General features: G+C 43.9%; 2 protein-coding genes across 5 annotated transcripts in view; one reads left to right on the forward strand and one right to left on the reverse strand.

Annotated features, from left to right (window-relative positions):
• Positions 1 to 17: 17 nt before the first annotated feature.
• On the reverse strand, positions 18 to 4,972 carry clrn3 (clarin 3). Of its 2 annotated transcripts, XM_086196144.1 has the most exons (3): positions 1,655 to 4,972; positions 850 to 1,035; positions 18 to 728 (listed from the first exon to the last, which is right to left on the reverse strand). In XM_086196144.1, the coding sequence occupies exons 1-3, from the start codon at positions 1,884 to 1,886 to the stop codon at positions 448 to 450; spliced, it is 699 nt and encodes a 232-aa protein (XP_086052270.1). In that variant the 5' UTR covers positions 1,887 to 4,972; the 3' UTR covers positions 18 to 447. The 2 variants fall into 2 exon arrangements, 1 of the variants encoding a protein (XP_086052270.1); XR_015111636.1 differs by lacking the exon at positions 18 to 728 and having other exon boundaries at positions 894 to 1,035; positions 4,599 to 4,972.
• ptprea (protein tyrosine phosphatase receptor type Ea) overlaps positions 4,286 to 25,692 on the forward strand; it is a 54,565-nt gene continuing 33,158 nt past the window's right edge. For 2 of the 3 annotated variants that reach the window (XM_086196129.1, XM_086196131.1), the window contains exon 1: positions 4,286 to 4,423. The gene's annotated coding sequence lies outside the window, so the exon portion shown is untranslated. Of the gene's footprint in view, positions 4,424 to 4,570; positions 4,871 to 25,692 lie in introns of all 3 variants that reach the window. The other variant, XM_086196130.1, reaches the window with a different exon arrangement.

Below are 25,692 nucleotides of genomic sequence, written 5' to 3' on the forward strand. Positions count from 1 at the left end.
TCTCTCGTCATTTATTTAATAAAAACGACTGTCGGACCAGCAAAAACACACCATCAGTCTTTTGTGTAGCATTTAATTTGTGAGACATAACGAGGAAGGGTTGAATATCCATGACATTATTATGAAAATAAACATATTTCTAATAACAATTATTGACACATTTTCCAATTATATTCAGATCGAGGTTTCCACTGTAACTGTTTTAAAAATAAATCACTTTGAATACTGAACTGTGGCCCATCGTGTGATGCCATTTTTTTTTTTTTGGCATGATATAATAATATTTTTGATTCAAACCCTTCTCTAAATCTATTACAACGAGGCGGATATTCATATTTTACTGTACATACCTACAACCTGTGACTGTAAATTTTCATCACTGAAAAATAACTCCAGGAGGTCTCGATGGGAAATTTATCAGCGTCTCTGTAAACTGAATCATCGGCGCTAATACATCATAATCTCCTTGGGCGCGTCCTCAGTAGGCCTCTGCTGCTCTCGTCTGTGAGTGTACGCTGCGTGGTCATACATGTAGATCAAGGCGATGGCGAGGAGCGAGAGCACCGTGTAAGGGATGACCAGATAGTATCCTAGCTGCATTTCAGAAGATGTCCTCTTAAGGTCCACTGGAATGTTGTTTGCGATTAGATTCTTGAGTAAATCCTGTGCTATGTCGGTCACGTGGATGTTCAGCACGAATAAGATAAGGACCACAAAAGACAAACACGCTGCGGGGAAAAGAGAATCTACTGTCACAAATGAAAGAACAACTCCAAATTCACCTTAAATATAAAAATCTTTTAAAAAAGTGCATTTCTTTCCTCAATGCTTGGAACATATGTGACTTACCGCTGAGTGAGCTGCAGGTATAGACACCCACAGGCCCCATGTAGGTCTCGTAAGGGTTACTGACGCTGTTGTAGAGGGAGATGAGGATGCAGCAGGCGGAGAACAGCAGACACAGGCCCAGCAAGCTTACAGCCAAAGCATGCAGAACAACAGGGGCTGCTCCTGTTTGGATCAGCTGGGAAAACACTGCACACACACACACACACACACGTGCACACACATGCACACACGGTACATTATGAAAAGGATTTGGTAGACTTTTCTTGTAAGGTGAGAGGGATGATAAGATCTGAATTTAATGTCCTTAAGGAAATTTGTTGTGAAGTTTGCATCTGCTTGTTTCTCCTATTTGCTCTTTGTTTCTTGTTTTTTTTTGGGGGGGGGGGGGGCGGGATGCTATACACAAGCAACACACGACGATGACGTACACATACTTGAACGACAGAAAATGCAGGGGTGCACGAATGTGAAGGGTGCCGCACCCAGCTGTAAGCTCACTACACCTTCTCACTCTTTAGCCTCACTGCATAGCAATATGCTACTTGTCTTGACCTGGGATTTAAACGTCTGTCTTTGAGACAAGCGCTTGTGTCGGGAACGATCTTCAGCACAGGGAAAAATACAAATATAAATCCATAAAACAAACTTTTGCCTGTATACTCTATGGGTATTAAGAAAAATAGACGTGGCGGCTGCGGAATGAGACGTTGCGATATTTCAGAATTGGGTGAATTAAATCAGCGCAGCTTGATCCCAGTGAAAGCAAACTGATCCAACAAGCAGTTTTAGATCCTCGGTCATTTACCTTCAAACTCCTCGGGAGGTTCAAACGAGGGGCAAAAGGTTCTGGTCAAATTTCCATAAATAAGATCCAAAGTAATCACAGCAGTTCCATTGAATAAACCACTTCCACCTCTTGCACACACCAAGGTCATCTGAGCCCAGTGCGTGGACATGCCATACCCCATCATCCCAACAGATATGGAGGAAACCAATGCACTGGACATGAAATACAGAGTCTTTGTGGTGGAAGGCATTGTTGCTGTAGTCCAGTAAATCCCAGCGCTTCTTCTTGAAAGTTCAGATGAAGCCTCAGAGGCAGGTCCTCCCCTGATCCTTCTAGGGTGGAGTGAAATGTGGACTGCTGGTCATAAAATGTCTTGATTATGACTGTGACCTTTGGTTAGGGAGGTAAAGCCCAAGCTGGTTGTCATGGTAGTCATTTCACCAACCGTGTAAAGGAACATGTGAACGTTTTTTGGGAAAAGTCTGCCCCCCTCCACAGAGCCAGACAAGAAGATAGATACTCCTCTGTAAGAGGGAGCTGAGACCCACAGAGTTCGGCTGACCGCTAGCTAGCTTAGCACAACGAATGGTAGTGGGTGGGAAGTGTTAGCATATGTCTGTCAAAAGACAACAAATACACTTTTCCTCAGAGCACCCTTTGCTTTCATCAATTTAACTCAGGTTGAGAACATTTGCTGTGAAATAACAATTCAAATGTACAAGTTATCATGTTAGACTCAGGTACATAACTGGAACTACTTTCCTGACGGCGCAGTGATATGACGCAGCACCTCAGAGCCTCATTGTAACTGATAACATTAGTTTGATTGAAGCAACTACTAACATTAATCATGGCCGACTTTGTAAGAGACAATGAGGAAGGTTACCTCTTTTAACTGAAGCATGCTAACACTTTCCATTCACACCAATTCACTGTGCTAAGCTAAGCTAGCAGCCAGCTGGTCTCTGTGGCGCTCAGCTACCTAATACAGCACTCACAGGAGAGAGGGGTACCTATCTTCTTGTCTCTGGGGGAAGATGGAAGATAAGTATATTTCACAAAGAGATGGTGTGTTCCTTTAAAACTGATAGTTCTCTAAACTGAGCTGAGGCTACAAAAATAAACCGTCGCAGTTTATTAGCCACAAGAAATTCCTTGAGTGTCTTTATTGTCAGACATGGTTCACGACTCACACCGGACACACAGCAGAAGTCATTTCAGGATGCGTAAAGGACACTTTTTTTTTTTTTTTGGACAAAAACAAAGCAGGCACAATAAATCTGTGTATTTTCTTTGTCTCTGTCACGTCATTTAGTTCCACCGACCACGCAAGAAGCACAGTCACAGCTCAGGAGTCAGAGTCCAGGTCTTGAAATTGCAGGGTCATAAAGTATAATGCAGATTAATTATTTACGGATCCACCCAAAGACAGTTGTGACAGGAAGCAGGAAGGATCATCTCGTTCCACAGAAGACGTGATACGTTTAGAATGGGAGGGGTTAAACGACTCCTACTGACTACCCCAGGGCGTACGCATCATCACCTTCCTCATCATCGACCTTCTACATGCTACACAGTGCCTGTCAAAGCATCGTCGCACCTGGATGACATCATGTAAAAAGAAAAAAACACCTCAGTGGATATGCAGCAGCTGGATCTACTTTGTCCAGCGTGAAAAGCAAATATAAAGCTTCTGATAACAGGGATGAGAGGCGGCTGTAATCCAGAGAATCTGTTACTGTTTAACAAGCTCAGTATTTGTTTAAAACATTGTCCAAAATGTGTGTGAAATTGTCCAAATTCCCCCCCCCCTTTGTTTTACATTTAAGCTTAATCTTAAAAAAAAAATCAGAATCCATAAATTAATGTAGGAACACTAGCCCATAAGAAGTATTATTATTATTATTATTATTATTATTATTAAATACCAAATGCGGTATATGACACGTTGACTCATTGAACAAATGAATGAATGAAGTGAAAGAAACTCACTGGTAACCAAAAAAAAAGGAGGCAAAAGAATATTTATAAACTGCACAAAAATTACTTCACCCAAAACTAAATGAATGCTGCTGTTTCATAAAGGTGGTCAAGCTCGTCAATGACCATCCTCTGTGTACATCATCACAATTTTACAAATTATAAACACAAATGTTTCTATACATCCAGTTAATTTTCATATATATATACACATGTATATATAAAAATATATGTATATACTGTGTTTATAGTATTGAAGTCTCATATCCACCTATTTTGATAGCTATATATATTTATACACATATACATATATACACGCATATATGCATATGTAGCTATTAAAATAGGTGGATATTAGACTTCACAACTATATACATTTAGTACTGAAGTCTGATATCCACCTATTTTAATAGCTGTTAATATGTATATGTATATATAACTGTACTTATTTAATATGCAACATAATCTTTGCTATTATTTCTATCTCATTTAAGTGAAACCGACTGTCGGTTCCTCCCAAGACCTCCTGAGGACACGCAGGAGATCCCCGCCTCCCTCAATAACGAAACTTACATGGTGCAATGAAGTGTGTGACCACAGTGTGTCTCCCTCTCTTCACCTAACACACACACACACACACACACACACACACACACACACTCAGGATCCGTGTGATCACCAGAGAGCCCTGTTATGTTGGAGTAAACACAAACTCCTCCTTCCCGGTGACAAGCGGCAACACTGAAGAACCGCCTCGCCTTCACCAAGACGATCCGCGGCTCAGGACTTCACGTTTCCGCCGTCAAGGTGAGTGTTGAGGGGACTTTAGCTGATCCCGTCGTCTTCTCTGCACTGACAGTTGTTCCTCGGGTGGGAAACATGTGTTTTACAGTGGGGTTTTTCCCCCCCTTTCTTTTTTCTTTCCACTACCTCCTTCCTTTCCCTCCCTCCCAGTCCACATACACCACTAACGCCGTGTTACCTGTCCGTTACGCACAGCGGCGCACACGGTTTCCTGCAGCGTTTCGGCTCAGTTCCATCCTCGCTGGATTGATCAGTGGATTCCTCCTCCGGTTTAAAAAAGAAAAAAGAAAAAGGGAAACAACCCGGCGGTGTTTACTCGGGGATTCCTCCGTCTGACTCCATCGGCGCGTCAGTGTGGGTGAACGGTTCACGGCGTTTGGAGTTTGAACTGATCACCAAACCTTAAAACATTGATTGCGGGGCCACAGTTGAGCCAGTCGGAACACGTCAGTGAGTAGACGCTCTCTCGGTATCGATGGCTCTGCTATGACTTGTTACTGAGAGGAGACTCCTCTCCTGCTGCTTGATTTATGGCTCTCTCTCTTTTAATCCCCCCCCAACATTGGTTTTGATAAATGAAATCAAGCTTAGTCAAGACTTGTAGTTGCAATCATCCCTGCTGGTCATCAGAGGAGTCTCTCCTCGGGGAGGTCAGAGGTCAGGCCATCAGCCTCCCCTGAGCTGGATGAGGGGAAGATGAACCGCCGAACTGCCCTTCTAGCATTTCTTTCATCGGGGCACAGAAATGAAAAGTTGCAGGGGCTGACTGCCATGGAGAAAGGGGTTTTGTAAAAATACTCATCATGGAACAGGACTTTGGTTAGAACATAATGGCCCTACTTTGGCTGTCACCTGTTTTTTTTTTGGTTCTTTTAGAACCTGGCGGGATTGATTTTCTTGCGGTTGACAAGGCTAGAGAGGCGGCGCACAAAATTTCAGTAGCACAAAAACGTGAGAAAGCAACGGATTGTAGATACGGACTGTTTCGCGTGCGTCGCTCCGGGAAAGAAGAGATTGGAAGCTGATCCATCGGTGGTTTCTGCACCAAAAGATGACAAGTTAAAAGCTGCTTTTTCGCTTCCTGTATTGAGGTGGGCGCTCTGGCCGCTTTTGCTAATCGGCAGCGTGGCTCGTTGGGAGTTGGTGGTGAGTTTTACCTCACATCCCGGCTTCGGTTGATTCCGATTTTCAAATCTGGTTAGGGAGGAAAAGTGTCGTAGAAGGATCAGGTCTAGGGCCACGGTCATTTGTGTGTCTGGGGGCGAAGACTTTTTTAATGTCAGAATGTTCAGAAGATGTTGAAAAATGGGTCCCGCCAGACTGAAAAGAATCAAGACCCGTCTGTAGTTCCCTAAATAGGCGAGGAGTGGCGTGACCCATGTGGCAGGGATACAGGAAGCTGCTCTCCGGTGGGCTGTCTTATTTCTGGTAGTTCAAAAACTATCTTAAAAACCTAACTAATGTAGAATATTGTGTAACTGTGATGGGCTTTTTTTTAATTCAGTATGAAGAATTGGGATGAATTGATACTGACAAGCAAACAAGAGACGAGATTTCTGCGCAAAATGATCCTGAATTGTCCGGTCGGTCAAAATCAAGACACCTGGTTGATCGTCTCATTAGCGTGCGCCACGAACGTCGGTTGGGTTCTCTCAAATGGGATTCTTCCGCTTCTAGAATTTGCACAGTTCCAGATGTGGCTGCCACTGAATGGAGAATAGAGAAGTTTCACTAGAAACCAGTGTGAAGCTCCCAAACACAAGCTGTGTCGATGTTTCTGCATTTTTACGCGTTGTCACGCCATACGCGGCTTCATTTACGCCCCATATCTTAGTTGCAGCTACGCCTTGTACCCTCAATCTTGACTGGCCTCCTTTTATCCAGATTCTTTTATTTTCTCTTTGGTATTTCACAGTGAAACTCTGATATTTGTCGGAACCTTAGACGGACAGCTTCCTCCTGTTTGACTCCTGTTGAATTTACCCTGTAATTTTTTTTTGATGACCAAAAATGAAACTTAGCCACGCTACTTTCAGTGGAGTCTCGGGGGGTGAGAATGTCTCATACAATGATATGTTCCATTGTGTCAAGTGAATAATGGTCAAAAGGGAAATTGTTTGTTTTAAGTGACTCAATTCTCTTGTAAATACTCAACAGGGTTAGGCCCCTAGTAGCTGTTTGCGTCCTACACTTTGCAGTCTGACGCACAGCCAAGACGCTCCTCTCCGGTTTTCGGCGACATTTGCAGCTGTAAAATGGCACGTGAAGAGTGCCAGCGAAGGGCACGCGATTGGAACGTGGGGGTGCTGTGCACAAACGAACAGATGTGTTGATTAACGAAATCCTCCGTGAGGTGAGGTGGAGAGAGAGGCTTACCTGGAGTTTCTAACAGCTTGCCGGGTATAAACCTCAACTTGCCAACCCGGAGTAAATCCCCGCCGCTCGCCCACCCCTCTGCCTGCCTCCTCTTAGTCTTGGAAACACAAACTTGGAGCTACCGCAGTGAGACTACACGCTGTGGTTCCTTTAAAGCTGCAACCGCATTAACTTCACTCTGCTTGAAGGTACGCTTTTTTTCTCAAATAGGCGGAGAAGAAACTAAGTGGTATAGAGTCACAGCAATTAGAGATGAGCCTGATCTGACCCAGAACGGTTGAAGCCAGCCTGCAGCGAAACCCCATGAGGGCAAAGGAGCCGTCATAGTAAGATTTTCATGTTGCTATAAGCGGCGTTTGTATCCAACCTGCTTGCTAAAGCACATCAGGCTTCCGTATGTTGCAACTGCAGGCTTGTCAGTGCTTGCGGCGAATGCTACAGAAATCAAACCCTGCAGCCTTTGGATTTTGGCGTCATGCTTACATGATTTAATAAAGATAAAACATATCACAAGTCATTCAGATAGAGGAGATAAAAAATTAATTGCCCCTATACCAAGCAATCGGCCGGCTGAGAATGTTCCAACTGTCTTTGTGAACAATGGTCACGTTGAAATAAAAACCATGCGGTTAAAGTTACGAAGGGAAATTATTCCATTATTGATAGCCATAATCTAAGAAAACCTGGAAAGAGAGTAGAGCCGTGGGGGCTCACCAGCTGCCAGGTTAGCTGACATGAGCAGTGCCTGCTAGCGGGTGGTTCTAGCTCAGTGAGGTTTTAGTTTCTTCAAACTTGAGCAGCTTATTTAATGTTTAACCAATGTGGGGACTAACCAGCTGGTGGTGAATTTTTTTGGATGATTTGGTGATGAGGGCCTCTTATTGGAAAGTGCCTGACTCGCCCCTCACCTTGACAGCAGCTCACAAACAGCGAGGAAAGCTGACGTTAGCAGTCTCTGCTATTGGGTTGCGCTAGCTCGGTGAGGTTTTGGTTTCTTCAAACATGAGCGGCTCATCTAATGATTATCCAGTACTGGGACTAACCAGCTGGTGGTGAATTTTTTTGGATGATTTGACGATGTGGGTCTGAAGGTGCTGACATCTAACTTTGCCCCTTACCATCACGGTAGCTTGCTAACAGTGAGGAAAGCTAACGTTAGAATCTCCGCTCGTGGGTGGCACTACCTCAGTGAGGTTTTAGTTTCTGTAGCAATGGATTCCAGTTTTTCTAAAGCCTGCTGACGTGATGTGACAGCTAATCTAATGTCTGACCAACGCTGAGGCTTCTGAGCTGGTGGCGAATTTTGGGATACTTGGGTGACGTGGGGCTGTTGTTGGCAGGCTCTCACCGTAGTTGCCTCACCTCGCTGGGCCTCACTGCACGATGGCTGTCTGCAGCTGGGCGGCCATTGCTGAGATATAGCTTTAGGTGGATAAATCAAGTTGACGCTTGCCGCTGGCTCGAATGTCTGTCGTGGTTAATCATGAATTGTCACTTTGTCAGAGATGTGAGGTCCTGCTAGCGGGGACAGCTAACTTAGCATGTCCTACGTTAGCTGCTGTGACTGGTCGGTGCTCACAGTTTAAAATTGGGAAATTTTAGGCTTTATCCTGATAAATTGACCTCAGATTAAAGGTTAAATGCCTACATTTTAGTGTAAAAGATGCCAACAATAAAAGGAGTGCAACAAAAGTTGCAGCATTCCTATTTTCCAGAGAATACTTATAGATTCCCATCATTCAGGGGTAAATGAAAACCACGTTTTTCTGCAACCAAACTCAAGCGAGGAAATGATGAACTTAACTTCCTGCCTCCAGGACACTCAGCGACACAGCGAGTGTTCGTATGTAAATCGCAGCTCGAAAAATTGCTCCTCAGGTACTGAAATTGGATATTTATTGAAATTCAATACTTGTTAGTATTAAAGTAGTGTGGTGGCCCTACTTGTCTGTAATATTTTCTCTGGGCTCTCAGACTTACCATGAAACTCATCTGGGTTCTTAATCCTAAAGTGTCTGAGTTGAAGCCTTGTAATTTGAATCAGAGAGATGATGTCACCACTCCTCAGTGGGCCAGTTGTAACAGAGGTGTGTTCCCCCTCCAGGCAACACATGGTTTCTCTATTGTATTTCTGTCGGTCACTACTTGACTGCATTACACACAACACTCCAAAACTCAGTTTTATGGCAACTTATGACAGAATGAGTCGGCGACCCTGGAGTTGTTTTATGGGTCTCTGAAGAGAGAGAGAGAGAGAGAGAACAAAAAAAAAACCCTGTAAGATCACGTTGTTCTATCTGTTTTAGCGTTTAGAAATACAAAAACATACGCAAAACGCACTCGACTTCAGCACGGTCGGGACAGCATGTCATCACGTTGGGATTTAACATCTGAATCATCATCGCTGAAATATGGCAGCCTAATTTGGTGACCTGCAAAATGGATTAAGTCCCCGCGCTACGTGGCCTGATTGTGGAAGCAAACATCTCACGCTCTGGCCTGAAACGGAATTCGGTGCACCTTCTCTCACCTGAACGAATGACTAGAAAAACCAATATATGTATTTATATAAGCATAGCAGTAATGATATCTGTGAAAGGTTTTCGTGCCTTTCTGCAGTGTAGCCAAGAAGTAGCAGTTGAGGCATTTCCTAGTTAACGTTTTGATTATTTATTTACATATATATATATATATATATATATATATGTGTGTGTGTGTGTGTGTGTGTGTTTATTTATTTATTTATTACAAAGTCAAAGAGTTAAAAGCAGACAGATCGAATCAGCAAAGTAAATTGATTCACATTTTCATCACATGAAGCTGTTTTAAGGTAAGTTTGTGAAAATAACACGGGGCTGAAAATTAAAGCCAATTACTTTTGGCACGTTTTTTCCATTTTGTTTGTAAAATGGATTTTAATTGTAATCTGAAAAAAAAAAAAAAAGTATCCCGAAGGAACCGCTGTTGAAGTCGAGTTGTCAATAAAAGTATAAGTATCGAATGTTTTTTGTTTTTGTTTTTGTTTTTTTATAACTTTTCACCCTGTGGTTTTGGCACGAAACTCCACTTGGAACGAAAAGTTTTTGGTGTCTGTTTCATCTACGGTGAACACGATAGTCCGGAACATTTCCGGAACATTTGGCACAAACGTACAGTACGAAAGTATCATTTATTTCCTGGCAAATTGTCACATTACTATTTAAAAAAAACAACAATGCTGTGGCTTACAGCCTTGATGTCGAGTTTTTTTTTATGTGTAACTTTATGGCTGCATTTTCTTCCTCACGTGCAACTGCAAAAAAGGCTTTTAATTGATTTTTTTTTTTTTTAAATTTTAATTAGCAGGCGAAAGGCTTGGTCTCACGTGGCATTTACCGAAGTGATTCTCTCACCTCTTGCACCATTAACCACGAAGCCTGCCGGCAGATGCTTCAAGGTCTCGCCCGTCCTCGTGACGTGTGTGTTGTCAGCCTCTTTCGTGTCACGTCTGATAGCTTTTTAACAATACGTCACCAAATGCAATGATTTTCTCCGGTTACTTTATAGAAGGGGGGGGGGGGGGGACCCACATTTAACGCGAATCATATATTTTTTACTGTCTCGAATCAAAAACAGATGGTTTATGAAGTGGTTTTTTTGTTTGTTTTTTTTTCCCCCGGATGCTTTACCAAGCATATTTTACACGTGTAAACATTTGGCTGCTGATCACAGGGAGAAGAATTGAAGCTCAGGCTGACTGGATGGTGAGTGAGCGTGTGAATAACGGAGGGAATATTGGTTTGGCTGTGCTATCAAAGAGCAGTAGAGTGTTTGCTGAATGTTGGATGACTAAAGCAAACCCGTTTCCTTTTTTTTTTTTTTTCATTATTATTCTTTCAAGGCTGCTACACATGGAGTTGCATGTGATCATCAAGTCAGCCCTTCAGTATTTTCCTTGTGCTTTCACTAACACGATGCAGTTAGAAGGCCCCGCGAAAAGAGAAAAAGAAGCAAGTACACGTAAGCTAATTGAACGGCTGCTTTTATATGAATTTAAAGACGCCACCTGTTATTTGGTGCATTAGGGAACCTGCTGCTGCTGCTTATTTACCGCAGTCAAAGCCTCGTCTGTTCTGAGGGCTCTTGTAATGTCAGCACTGTTGAAACAGAGACAATTCCACGGAGACTTGCAATCATTACAAGTGTGCTGATCACGCCAGAAGTCCCGCCGCCGTGACAGAAAAGAGTTTAACTCGATGTCCGCCTTGTTTCTCCTTTGTGCCGAGCAGAAAAGGATGTGGCGTGTCGCTCAAGGTCAGACCTCTCTTATTAAAAGCACCTTTTAACATCTGACTCGTTGGAACACTTTGTAGTAATGAAGCCCTTTTTTTTTTTTTTTTTTTTGGACCGTGATGAATGTGTCCAAATGATGCAGCAGTGAGTCCAGAGATGGGAGTGAGCTGCATGCTGATAGCGAGCGCTCGTGCACGGGATGGCTATCAGGGCCGTCGAGGGTGATGAGAGCGGCCCGAGGTCGAAGGCGGTCTCAATCGTGCGCCGTGTCAGGAACAAACCGAGACAACAAACCTCCAGCATGTTTCGTCGTTGAATTCCTGTCACTGTTTGCCGATGTAGCTACGCGGTGTCGCGCACCTATCGGTAAAAAACAAACACAGTTATAGACATACAAGTGAAGCCAGAAAAGCCCAAACTTGTTCGCGGAAGCTGTTGACATAAACATTTTCCTCAGAATCCTATCCAGATGACCTGGGATTGCACCTCTCACACGTGCAGCAGGAGGCTCTTACCAGACGTGTTCTCCAACTTCCTCAAAGCTTTTTTTTTTTTTTTTTTAGAAGTTCCTGTATCTGGTCATCGCAGATGTTTACCGTAGACTGTTGTTACGCCGCTCAGATGATCGACATGACGTCAAACGCCAGCTTCGCTCGCTGCAAAGTCTCACAACTTGGATATGACGGACTTCTAAACTAGAGGGCCAGCAGGATCAAATCCAGATAATGCGTGCGCTTTTGTTGTGTGGGTGGTTTTAAGGGAGAAATCGTCACTGCTGTCAGATGGATTGCCCCCCCCCCCCAAAAAAAACAATTAACAAAAAAGACAAAAATTAAAAAACTTGTTTTTTATTGGAAATTTACAAATGTTTGAAGGAGTTTAGGCGGCAAACATGTTTTTCTAGCGTGCGAATGTGATCAGACTTAAAACGTGAACTCTTCTAGCCAGGAATGTCAATATTAAACTGGATTTAATCCAAAAATGTACTTGCAGAATTTCCCTTTTTAAAGTCTGCCTGCAGGAACTTACCTCAGCTGCTGTTGTTGTCGCACCTAAATTGAAACGTTGTAAATAACACATATATTTAACACAAATGTAGAATATAAAATGATAAGCCTTATTTCCATCGTCCTCTTCAGGAAAACAATTTAGGTCCTGCCTTATTTATTGCATCGTCACTGGAGACATTTTCCATCAGAAAAATAAAAATCACCGGGCTGAAAAATTCTCAATGATAACAATAATAATAATGATAATTTAGAGTCTAGCTAGAGTATAATAAGCCTGGGCTTCTCGGGGAAGGTTGCATCGATTCAGCCGTGTAAGAAAACGCACGCCGACCTTCAGCTCTGGAGATCTAATCTATAAGAGCCGAGGAACGTTTTCAGAGAGAGAGAGAGACAGAGAGAGAACTATCAGCTGACGATTCCAGAAAGTTTCTCTTTTGTTAATGGAAGTAACAAACCATCGCTGGGAGGACAACCAGTTGTACCAAGTCTGTAACTGAAACCATGTAATAGAAATTAATTAAAAAAAAGAAACTTTTAAAAAAGGGCCGTATTTTGCAGCATTAAATAAATTCAAATCTGCGCACACATATTTGTCTCCCAAAAATGCTAGAAATAATATTTTTCATGAAGGCCCATATAATATTTTTGTAAAAGGTCACATTTTTCCTCCCTTTGGTGATAAATCGTGCATATATATATATATATATATATATATATATATATATATATATATATATATATATATATATACACACTGCATATGTGTGTATGTATGTATTTGAGAGCATAACTTCACATCAGATGTGATATTTTACTGCATTTATAAAATCCGTCCATCCACTTTTTTCATGTAATCCTCCAACAGTCAGACAAACAAATCGAACCAACCACACAGCTCCCCCGCCAGAGGTAATTATGCTTTATGCTGCTAATCATGGCAGCATTTGGTGTTGTTTTCGCTCTGGCACAGCCCGTTTTTGACAGTAAAACTTGTCTAAACACCGCCAAAGCCTTGGTGTGCTCAGCCGGGGACAAAGCCAGATCCGCGCCGTTCGCTCACGGTGACGGGACATTTGTTGATCGTAATTAGAGTCTGCCCTGATGCCAGCGGCGATTCAACCACAAAGAGCCTTTTAGTTTGTTTGCAGATGTAAGAACTAGTAATTTCAAGAATTATTTGTTTTGTTTTGCTGCTTTTTTTTTTTTTTTTTTTTTTAATGATACAAAATATGCACAAAAATTCAATCCTTTTGTGGTTGTTCGTTTTGTTGTTACCGAGTTCAGGGCTTCGGGCCGCGAGATGCACGTCAACTACGCAGTAAAGCTGTGAAACAGTGAGCCTTGTGTCATCAAAGACTGGATTAGTAACACAGATGCACTCAGATGTTACTGAGCTTAATCCAGGACAATGTATTTATCGTGCGTCACATTAAAATTCCAAACCCAAGATCCTAGAAAGCTGTTTACCCACTTCCACGAATGCACCTCAGGCCTTGGAGGAGCCTTGGAGATGTGCTGCAGCTGCATTTGGTGATGATAATTGAGCAATATGTGCTAGTTTCTGCTATATCCGCCCACTCGTCCTCTGGGCCTTCATGTTTCATGGCGTCTTGTACAGTGAGACCATTGTGTGTCGGCTAACAAGGAACAGGGATCATAGGAAGTCATCGAACAACCCAAAGTGTTTTCTCTGCTGCTGCTAGAGAGCCAAGACATGGAGGCAAACGAGGGAAGACATAATCATGAGAACTGTGTATTTCCAGAGCTGAATATCAGTGTTTCTCTTTGTTGGGCTGCATCCTCAGTCAGTGGGTGGTTCTTCACACAAATGTCTATTTTACTCAAACCGTCCTCCTCGATGCTTTCACTCCCTCTGTATCTGGAGCTGAGACGCACATTATGGGGTATCTATTTTTAATGACGGGAGACTGGTGTTCTCCTGCGGTGCTGTGTGAATTTTCACTGTGACTAATTGGTTATTCTCTTCAAAATTATACGGGTGCCTTAGAAAACAACTGTCTCGGATGACCTTAATTGAGAACTGATTGGCATCGGCGCGCAAAATGTAGTTTCTTTAGTTGTGGGTTGAAGGAAATGTAGTTTTTGAACTTAATTTAGTTTGCAAACGAGCAGTGTGGGCGGCACGGTGGTGCAGTGGTCAGCACTGTCGCCTCACAGCAAGAAGGTTCCGGTTTTCAAGCCCCTGCTGGAGCACGGGGTCTTTCTGTGTGAGTCTGCATGTCCTCCCTGTTCCTGTGTGGGTTCTCTCTGGTACTCCAGCTTCCTCCCACAGTCCAAAGACATCAAGAGGGGACGAGGCTGATTGATACTCTAAATTGACCGTAGGTGTGACTGTGAGTGTGAATGGTTGTCTGTCTACATGTGTTGGCCCTGTGATGGACTGGTGACCTGTCCAGGGTGAACCCCGCCTCTCGCCTGAAGGCTGCTGGGATAGGCTCCACCCCCCGCGACCCTTAACAGGATAAGAGGTAGAAACTGTATGGATGGATGGATGAGCAGTGTTTAACTCCTCTTTATGGTGCTTGTACCTGTAACGGATTGAGAATTGAGGAACGAGCTTTATCCGCTGTTCACCTCAGTCGGGGTGTATTTCCGGTTCTTCGCTGCTATGTGCGTGTCCACCATTTTCTCAGGGATTACTCACATGTAGATGCTGTGTTTTGTCCACACCGCCAGGTAAATCTCTGCACTCTGTCACGTAATGGAGTTTGTGGATGTTGCGACATTCTTCGAGGAGGAAAACTTAAATTCCGATCGAGAAGCAAGTCATTTCGCAAGGGTTCGTTGACCCTCAACACCACTCATGCGCTGTCTTGCATCTGTAACGGCAACGATGGCTAGCAGCTACGACACAATGCTCCACTGCGGCTTTAAGAATTGTACCTATGGACTTTGGATCCACATTTCCTTGTTTACCCTCTACAAGTGCTGTTTCTTTGAGCTGCACATATTTAGGAATTTTATCAGACTGGTGGGCAGTGGAGTGTGACACTTGGCTGACATGAGAGACTGAAGAAAAAAGAAAAAGGAAAACCTAAAACGCTCGCTGTTTCCTGCAGGGAGAGGAGCTCAACAGGAAAGGATTTGATCATCAGATCTACCCTCCCTGGAGAGGGAAAACGCCTTGCTCTCTCTCTCTCAACTCACTGAGACACTCCCTCATTTGCAGTCTTTTATGATTCCCTGGGATGAACTAGTGTAAGATGAGGAGGCAGACAGTGGATGCTACAGCTTTGTTAGAAGCAAAGCATGCTGGGATTTTGTTTCCAAACAGAGACGTGTTGAGTTCCTTTGCTGTTAATTTGATTTCACCAAATTTCCAGTTTCCCAGGCAGCATTTTTAACCGAATCCAACACGTGGACCCAGCGCTCCGAGGCGTGATTTAGGCCTGTCTGACTTCAACAGCTATGTGAGCCAAATAAAAGGCTGTGTAGTAACAACGGTTCAGTATTACGCCATCACTTCCAGCAGCTGGGTGACAGCTCAGCCACTAAGTTCACCAACTTCAGTCTCCCCTTAGATCCTCATTTCACTGTGTCCATCATGGTCATCTTTGTTATGCACCAGTTGGTGAAAACAGCCTGAACTCCCGCGGCTCAGCTTGATTGTTTTCATTAGCCTGCGGGCAGGAGCTTCCTATTCGCTACTGTCGTTTTCCACGAGATCTGCAAATATGGGGGTGAGGTGGGGACGGGTGGAGTGGAGGTGTATGTGTGTGTGTGTGTGTGTGGGGGGGGGGGCTAAGGCTTGTTTTCCATGGCTTCCCCACCCGATGCTGTTGCAATCATACGGACTGGTGTGATCGTCCACATGCTCCAGGCCGCATATTTCTGCCTGCATTCCTTTGCTGGTAATTATCAACATGTAAGTGGGTTGTGGGTGCGAGGCCACCTGAGGAGATGGAAAACAAAATAGTGGGCGGGTTTCAGTTCAAACCACAATCGGGCGAAATGAGATGATGGTTGGCGGGGCCAGTGTGCGCCCCTCCCATGATGAATAGGAATTTCTATCATTCTAACCCAATGATTGGCAGAAGATCTGTGATTGCATCAAAACAACTGGTGTGCAATTCCAGATTAAATTCAGATTACACAGTCAGAACATGTTGCCGCAGTGAATATTGTATTTCCAGTCCAGGATATTTGATTGCGTAAACATCCTGACAGGAAACTTCTGTACTCTTGTATCTGTTTCTACATTTTGCCTTAAAGAGAATAAGCATCGACTCGGTGACATCACTATCAGAAGGCGCTCCGAGTCACTGTTCTGGAACAGTGGACGGGCTGATGAGTGTGAAGACGCTCTGCCTCTGACCTTTAGCTGCTCACCACGTTTGTAATGATTTTCTGTCTTCCCACTTCATTGTTTGATCCTCAGAGAAGAAGAATTAATCTTTAAACGATTTATTCATACAAACGGTGACATTTTTAAAGTTTACACACACACATATATGTATATATATATATGACAAAGTGTGTTTCAATTGTAATGTTGCAAAGAGAAAATGGTGGAAGGATGCGGGTGAACAAACTGGTGTGCTTGTGAAACTTAACTCTTGGGTTACAAGTTGAGATGGTGGAGTGGAAACTTCCTCAAAAGCTTAAAAAAAAAGAAAGAAGTATAGTAACTCTTGAGCGTTTGATTCCTCGTGTTGTTAAATGTAAATGAATTCAGTTTATGGATCTATAATCTCTACTCTGATGACAACCAGCGGTGAGACAAGTGCGTCTTTGAAATGGGAGCGCCTGCACCACTGCTGTTTGTGCCGTTCGACACTAATAAAGTTTTTCAGATCCAGCCGTATAAACCCATTCGCAGTAAAAACGTCTCTCTTAATTGAGTCCTTTTATTGCGTCTGGGATTTAATTATATACTGCGGTGCCACGTTGAATCCTGGGATATGTGTTTACATGAATGATTCAGTGTGCTACTCGTTGTCGCTTTAGCTTGCGATAATGTGCATTCTGAACTGAGACGTAAACGGTAGTGTTCAATTTGAAGTGGTGTCAGAGAAATGCTTGGAATGAATTCCATCAGCTTCTCTGAGTCATGTCAGCTGATTGGTAGTCGTTTGTTTTTGTGGGCCACGCCGCTCAGGCCCCGCCCCCGCCCCCGCCACTCGCTCTCGTCTTCAGATTTTCCCGGCCTCACATCTTGTTGTCGGTAAATCCCTTCTCCCTCCTTTTAGCCCCAGATAATCGAAGATCTTACGCCTTAATCCCATAAAATGAATGCTAACGTCTTGGAATATTCCCCTGCTGCTCATATTTCTGTTTGAGGCTGTAACTGTAAGGGGAAGGGGCTCTTGTGTTTTTATTCTTAAATCACTGCTTTGAATTATTAAATAGCCTGAAAATGAAAAAAACAAAACAAAACTGAGATTATTAAGCTATATTATGTAGTTTTAAATTCAGACTCGCAGCTAAATACAAGTGATGAAGCCACAAACGGCACTGGTGATAACGTAGCCTGGGATCTGCCTTCTGCTTACCTTTGGTTCAATTTCAGGCTTTTTATTTATTTTTTTTTTTTTTGGTGGAGGGGGGGTGTAGATTTATAAATTATGCATCAAAAGAATGACAGTGCTCCAACAGCCGTAATGGATAGGGCGCCATCACAAGATATGTGACGACGTCTCAGCAGTCGGGTGCTATTTTTTTTTTTTATCACAGTTAAGTGCTCCTCGTAACTCTGATGCTCCCCACAAATCTGTTTACTGCAGACTCGCATTAAAACAGTGCGTAAAGTTGTACCTCAGACACCATACTGCCATTTTAACTAGTTTTAAAACAGCTAACTACATTTAAAATGGAATTGGAGGTTGTAATCTGACAAATCCAGTCTGATTCCAGGGGATTCTAGAAGAACGCGGGCCTTTCTGTGGGCTGCCGCTTGTCTAATCACTCCTGACCCTATTAGAAATGAGTCCCCCCATTGTTGTTGTGCGGCGCTGTCAGTTCTAGAGGAACAAAAAGTGCCATTGTCTCTCATTGCTGTGGCCATGATAGAAGTAATCTGTCGCTGTAGAGCTGCCTCAGGATTGCTTTAATCCAGATTCCGTATTAATGACAGTCTAATCCGCACATATTTGACCTTCTGAAGAGGCTAACATGGCATCTCTGTTGTTCTTTGCTCGTGTAATGTCACAGATTCTAAAAATGAACAGGCTTGCTTACGGTTTATGCCAGGGGGGATGGAATATCCTGTTCAGATTGTGTTGCTGCGCAGCCAAGATGCTGCACTAACTGATACCAGCACCGACAGCGCGAGGCTGTCGCCTTGCTGGATGTGTCTGCAGGATTCCTGCTGAATGCTGTCTGGCTTTCCTGCTGGCCCTTGGAGAAACGTTATTGGTACCTCCTTCGTGCCTGAGACAAGTGTGGATGACAAACGCAGTAATTGCATGCCTGTGTGGAGCACACTAAAGGCCCATGGGGTGTGGGTGTGTGTGTGTGTGTGTGTTCCCCAGTACGACACGCAAAGGAGGCAAATGACGTGAATGGCAGAATGATGATGTGCGCTCGAAGGGCCTCGATCTTCGTCTTTGTTTGACACAAAAGGATGCAGAGATAGACGAGTGTATGCATGTGAAATGCAGCTGCTACCTTGGCAGGATCATCAGTAGCATGCGCCCCCCCTACACACACACACACACACACACATACATACATACACACATTCGCAACCAGAAGCCCCCACCCCCCTGCACCTCCTTATCTCCTCTCCTCAGAGCGCTGCACATGGGCCTTTTTGTTTACAGCTCTTTCCAATGATCCACACCAGTAATCCTCATGACAGGTAGCATGAGTCTCTGACAAGCTGCCAATCTTTCAACCCTGGCAGCGATGGCCAAGAGTGATACACGTCCAGCGAGCTATCACTCTTACGCCGTATCACCCCGTCAGCTACATCATCACATGTGAAGGTTGTTTTTATAAAGATCTCCTTCGACTTTATTTGAAACAAACCAGGAACAAAAATGACTTCCAGGCTTCCTTGCCTCCAGCTCCCACTTCATTGGGATGATGATGATGATCTCAGCATAATTCACATTCTGTTTAGTCTTGATAATTCATGTTCTGTGCACACATGCACACTAACCCTCTGAGGACATGTGTGTGTGTTTTTAAGATTTGCATTTTTTTCCGGACAGAAAGCCACCTGAGCAGTGACATTTGCTGACTTAACTCTTTCTTGTGTGCCAAAGGAAAAAAAATCCAAACGATTTTAGCCCTGTTTGTTTCTGAAACAGCCTTTGATTAGACAGCGGTCCACCCCGAGATGTTACATTCAACTAAAGGCCCATGTTTGCGTTGTTATTTGTTCGTTGATGTATTTGTCAGCAGGATGATTCACAAGATGCATTTTCAACTTGGCGGAGGTGTGGAGCCTGAGCCAGGGAAGGAATGAAGAAATCATGGGTTTGATTTGGAATTTTTCTGCTCACCACTTTTTAAAATCCAGATTTAGCACGCATCCTTCTTAAATTTTGGATCTAGCGCGTCCAAATCTGTGTCTGCAGCTGGTCTGAGAGTGTTCTCTCCTTAGTTTTTGTTAAAGTTGGTGCGCCTTCTTCATGTTTAAGGCTGTGATGCTAAACCGAAGACGTCAGTTCCATTTGCTGGACGCCCAAAGGTTCATAAAGAGCGCGCGCTCCGATCTATGAAACCGAGTGGACGAGAGGACTTGTGGCCTTCACCAGAGGAGCGGAGAAAATCCGCTCCAGTTTGAGTCCCAAACAAGGCTGATTTGGATCAATGGCGGCTAACAACACGTGCTTCAGTTGGCTCGTCACGATGAACCGTGATGTGGTAAATAGTACAAAATGTCATTAAATAACACACTTACAGTTCACTGGATGCCACAAATGTTAAGACAGTTTTGGTTGTTACACCAGAGGGCAACTTTTAACAGGAAAAAGTAAAGGGAAAAAAAACACCATGCTGAAGTTCTCTCTCTCAAAAAAGAAGTATGTAACTTACCATCAGTAATAACCAGACAAAGCAAATCAATGGAAATCAATCTCACCTGTTAATGTATCACCAGTTTCACGGGTAACAATTTATCAAAGCTTTTTAAAAATGTTATATTATCTGGGATCAGCAGTCTTGGGTTGTGTGAGGAGAAAATCAATGGTGTCAGTGATTCCAGCGTGATCCATCGGGCCGTTCGCTGACGGGAGCGACTTAGATGAAGTGCTGAATGGCTGGTTTCCTGTTACCTGGTAAAGATGGAGCGCCGCAGCAGGGCCCTCTCTCTCCCTCTCCCTCTCTCCCTCTCTCTCTCCTCCCGTTCTGGAGTTCCCTCTGGGTTGCTATCACACTTCTAGGAAAATAGCAGGCCTTGCATCCCTGGGTAGTTGTGATGGAACAGTAGTTTGGATATTGACCAGCGGAGGGTAAAACTATACCCTGCTGGGCTAACGTGCAGCCTGTCTGCAGCCACTGATGTAATTTCATCATTTTATTGACGATGTTGTCGATGTTCCACCTGATCTCTTTACCCTCTGAGCCGCAGCCTCCATGCAACGTGACAATTACACAGCGGAGTATTTATGCAGTATTTACACGACAACTTCCTGTAAGGAGGGTCTGGCGGAGGGCGCGCGTTCCTCTCCCTGTCACGACTAGATTACAGTATTTACTTGTGAGTGCGGATCAACTGAAGCGGTGGCTTTTGAAGAAGAAGACACGCACACAAACACCCACAACTTTATTTCAGGCGTGGCCGCTCGCTGCTTCCGAGTGCAGTGGATGCTTCGCTGTAAATCCCCAGTATCCTGTCGATTGAAGTTGTAGAGGACACTTTTCCTATGTGGCCATACTTCCTATATCACGCTGCATTCTTATCTTGCAGCAGCACGGGGGCCACGGTTCATTTCTGTCGCTGCTGTGATAACTCTAAGATGAATTATGTTGCGTGTGGAGGATGGTAAATGAATCCATTAGTCATGTTCTGGGTTCTTTTCACAAACCAATCCAAGCCACTGGCGGTCACCTAACGACTGACGGACCAAAGCGGAGCGGGCTACACTCATTTCATGGTGAATAACTGTTCAGTTCTCAATTCCCAATATGAAATTAATGTTTAACACCGAGACATGTCACGCTGAATGAATGGTGTTTCACTGTGGGAGGAGTCAGAAGTGGTCCGTGTTTCTGGGGATAGAGCAATCACTGCACCCCCCCCCCCCCCCCCCCCATACATGAGAGAAGACTGATCATCTGAGCTGAGTGCAAAACAGATGACAACTTCTGATCTGCTGTAGAAAAATTACAGGTTGATGGATTAATCAGTCGGCTGATGACGCCGGGCATTTTTTAAAAAAGAATCATCATCGATCAGAATCTGGTTTTTCCGCATACAATATAAAAAAAGCTACTGTATTGTCACGATCCTCGTGTGTACAACGAAATTAAGGTGCACAGTCGGGGTTCGGACTCACTGAGAGAAGAGAATAAATGAGAGTAGGTGGAATAAATAGCTAAAACAGTGTACATCAGTCACAACCAACACCTGATTCACGCAAGCTTCAAGCTTCGCACGTTCATAACCGTACCAAATGTCCATCCTCCTTATACGGTAAGACATTTCAAATATTGCATTTCCCCAATTAAATAAATTGAAGAGAGATGTACCTTGTGCCTTGTGTCTTGTAAAAAGCTGATTAAAAGGTTGGATTACGACACCAAAAAAAGAAACACACGACTTCCTTTTTTTTTTTTTTTCCTTCTTTTCGCCACTCAACAAAATACTGTTAAACACGGAACGCCTCTAAAAATGGAGATGTGAAAGGAAACGCAGTTTAGATCAGTCAGACTTTTCAGTCAAATAAAACGTCCCTCGAGCGAGCACGCGCTCATCGGAACCACGAACGGAGAGGTGCTGCTGGGTGCTGCCACCTGCAGCATGTCAGCATTGACAGGATGAGCGACATTAACATGGGCCCAGTTTTTCTGGAGACTTTTGCTCATCACCTGTCATTTAAAACGAGGAAACAAAGCAGTGAATGTATAATTTTGTGCTTTTTATACTGATAAAAAAAATTGTAATTTAGTTTCATATCGGTTAACTGATCACACACACACACAAAAAATCCTATCCTAAATCCCTACAATTTTGCGAATCTTTTTTATTTTTTTTTTCTCATTAAATTGTACTGACGATTGAAATGCTGTTTCTCACCCAGCGGTGCAGCAGAAGTCCTGTTATAGATATGGAAAATGTGTTTCTGATTATCTTTTAACAGATGCAAAAAAAAAAAAAGAGGAGGAACAAAAATTGAGCTCAAAATATCAGCATCATACATCGGCCATCGTGTCCCCGAGTCCAGGCCCGAGACAGTCGACCTCGGGGGACGTTGGACCCCCAGACTTGTCAACATTGAGTGTGTAACACGTGTGACAGCATGAAATCACAGTTTATCAGTGCAACATGATTAGAATGTTTCCCAGCTTCTTGGTGTTTTAGTTCAGTCATGAACAGAGGGAGAGAGCCGTCGACGCTCCTGCAGTCAAAGTTCTTCTCATTTCAGCAAATGGGAAGCACGGGCGTGCGCGTCGGCCGCTCTCTCTCCCTCTCATTTGTTTTTCTTTTCTTCAGTGTTTATTAAAATCTGAGTCATTTGAAACAGCTAATACTCGGATTGTGTGCATGAGACACACCCACAATAAATGTTCTAGGTCATAGCTCAGAAATATGTTGGTCTGTATGCCATTTCCATCGGTAATCTGGCTTAATGTGCTGCGCGACTGAGCCAGCAAACCACGACATCTGTGTTTATGTAGCCTGAGTCGTCACACGTCACAGGAAGACGGACGGTACACCCTTTCCAACATATGTTCCCTCTTTTTTATGAAAAATTTGAATAGGGAGTTTAAGTCTCTCTCTGTCTCTCTCTCTCTCTCCCTCTCTTTCAGGTTCTCACAGTCTCGGTAATTTTACACCCCAACAGTGTTTGGCTGTAAACTGCAGTTCACTCACAGGATATGATCTAAGCTGTTGCTCTTCCTGCTTCTTAGTCAGTGTCGTACAATGACAAAGACATGAGGCAGAGAGGGACACACACACTCACACACACACACACACACACACACACTCTCACACAACCTCACCCCCAACCAGTTTCCAAAGTCTTCGATTCTCACGTACAAGAGGGACAGTGAGCAGGAGCGTGTCTCTCACAGTCCCCCTCTCTTCTCTCGCCTTTCAGACGTCGTGTGTGAGTTGGACACACAAACCTGAAAGGAGCGTCGTTGCTCATCCTTGTACAACTCTCATTTTGATTTTCCCTCTGTTGGCAGCTCCTTGTGAAATAAGCGGAGGTGTTCATGGCGCTCTGTCCAATGTGCAAAACATCCCAGACAAGGTTGTGTAGTCAGACAAGACATGAAGCTGTGGGCTGCAGCCAGGAACACGCACGTACACACACACACACTGTGAGAAGTCCACAGGGCCTTGAGTTTCTTTGTGTGGGTGTACATGTTTCTTACATGGCCATTAATGTCAGTCTGTATGTGTGTTTTTGTCTCCTTGTGTGTATTAGATTTTAAGTGTGTGTGTGTCTTTACTCCTTGTCCTGGAATACTACTATTTTTTTCTGCCATGAATATTTATCAGACGGGGGTTCATAGAGTTTAAGTGTTGCAGGAATCCTCGCCTGACGACTTGTTTAATCCTAACCCCGTTCTGGCTGAGCAGCCTGGGAGAAGCTTGAGGGGAAGGGGGGGGGGGGGGGTGAGAAGGGGAAAGGAAGAGAGACACCAGCATGGGGGGGCGGTGTGTATCAGAGTGTGGGCTGGAGGACTGAACAATGTTTTTACATGCTGTACTTGTAACGAACAGATTATTTTCTGGCCTCTGGACGGCTGCAGGTCATGTCTGGGTCTTAGAGCTCCGCCGGTGCTGGATTTCAATGGTAGGAAAAGAAAAGAAAAGACGTGGATGTACCGGCTTAAATGAAGCGGACAGTGAATGAACTGAGTTCTGCTATTGTGTTTTTAAACACAGAAATCAAGGATTTAAAAAGCATCGCGATTATGGAACTGGATTGATGAGTTGTGCGTCGTCCTCGTTTGAACCCCCGCCCACAAAAAAAAAACAAAAACACAGGTGTCCCAAAAGATGTTGTCTTTAACATTTTCAGCCTGAAAAGGTTCTCAAAAAGCTACTCTCCACTTCGCATCGACTGACCTGTGACATCTCTTTCCACATTTCCGATAATTCAGTGGTGTCTCTGTCATGTGGAGAGAACGTCGGCCAACTGGTGGCGCAAGGGAAAAAAAAAAAAAAAAGAGGGCGTCAAGATTTTTTTTCCCCCTGCATAGCGATGATACGTTTATACATTTATTGAGAAGAGTAACAGAACAAGTGACAGAAAGAAAAACAAACACTTCAGATGCTGAAAACCTCCACTTGGCAGAATGGACGTTTCTCTCTTGCAGCATTTAGTCAGCGCAAAAAAAAACCCCCCACCAAAACACTTCCTGCCAACAAGAAACTGTCTCACATCAAAGCATGTTGTTGATCTGGAAATGCAGTCTAATTATTAGAATGTCGCGTTTCACTCATGTGATTTCGTGGAAATAATTCAACAAGAAGCACCTTTATACCAAAGCCCCTGTAAGGTCCTGGTTAAGGTGTGAAAATGTAATGTGAAATGTCAGCATAATTTGTGGAAAACAGGATGCGATGACGGGAAAGGAACCACGACACAAGAGGAAAAACAATCAGACAACAGGCGAGGGGAAGCTCGCTGGTGGACTGTCCTCACCAGATATGATCACCGCCATCTTTCCAACCAGCTGGAAGCGCCTGCGCCTCGTCTTCGCAGCAGCAGGTTTCTCCTGATGGATGTTTTGTTCATTTGCAGAAGCCCATTCCATCACTTCATGGCTTATTGATCTGAGAGAACCACAGGTTAGTTCTCATTTGGCGCCGGCTGACTTAATACCGCTATCGACGTAATCCCTCCCACAGCACCATCAGAGTCTAAATGGTCCAGTCTTTTAAAGACCCTTCCGCCTGTATGATTGTGACGCCGCTCTAAAGAGCCGCTGTTTGATGTCATCACACTCTCCGTTGAAGGGGCCGTTGCCTCAGACCTGGATTCGAAGGCGGCGAATGTGTTCCAGCCATCAGAGTCACGCGCTCGCTTTGGAGCATTTAGCACGCAGTACGCGGACGTCTCATCAAGGCCATGGTTCTGTTCACACTTAATCATACATGTATGCCTTTGCTCCAGTGTGGGATTTTTTTTTTCTCTCTCTCCTTTTTAAAAAAAAAAAAAATTTCTGCAGCCGAGATTTTGATCAGAGAGCTCATTATGTGCCACTCAGGTCTGAACGCAAGCGGCGTAAAGAACAGCGAGCCTTTTACATCTCCTTTAACACGTTCTCTTATTTTCTCTTTACATCAGTGAGTTCCGCTTTTATAGCTTGAGACCTCTTAAAGCAGAGATTAAAACTGCCTCTGCCAGAGTAATTTTTTTTTTCTTCATTATTTTTAAATTATTTTTGTCTCAGGAACTACTGGAGGGAACTTCTTCAGATTTGCCACAACCGTCCACTGGGACTCAAAGATGAGCTCAGTGG

This window comes from Aulostomus chinensis, chromosome 23, assembly GCF_037954235.1.
Source record: "Aulostomus chinensis isolate RoL2024-O1b breed Wild chromosome 23, RoL_Achi_v1.0, whole genome shotgun sequence".
NCBI classification, from domain to species: Eukaryota; Metazoa; Chordata; class Actinopteri; order Syngnathiformes; family Aulostomidae; genus Aulostomus; species Aulostomus chinensis.

What these genes read in the sequence shown, in the direction of transcription:
- clrn3 (XM_086196144.1), bottom strand. Translation starts at nt 1,886, where the DNA reads ATGCCTTCCACCACAAAGACTCTGTATTTCATGTCCAGTGCATTGGTT. An exon ending in ACCTCCCGAGGAGTTTGAAG is followed by an intron (nt 1,036 to 1,654) that starts GTAAATGACCGA and finishes GTGTGTGTGCAG; the next exon opens with TGTTTTCCCAGCTGATCCAA. An exon ending in TACCTGCAGCTCACTCAGCG is followed by an intron (nt 729 to 849) that starts GTAAGTCACATA and finishes TTTTCCCCGCAG; the next exon opens with CGTGTTTGTCTTTTGTGGTC.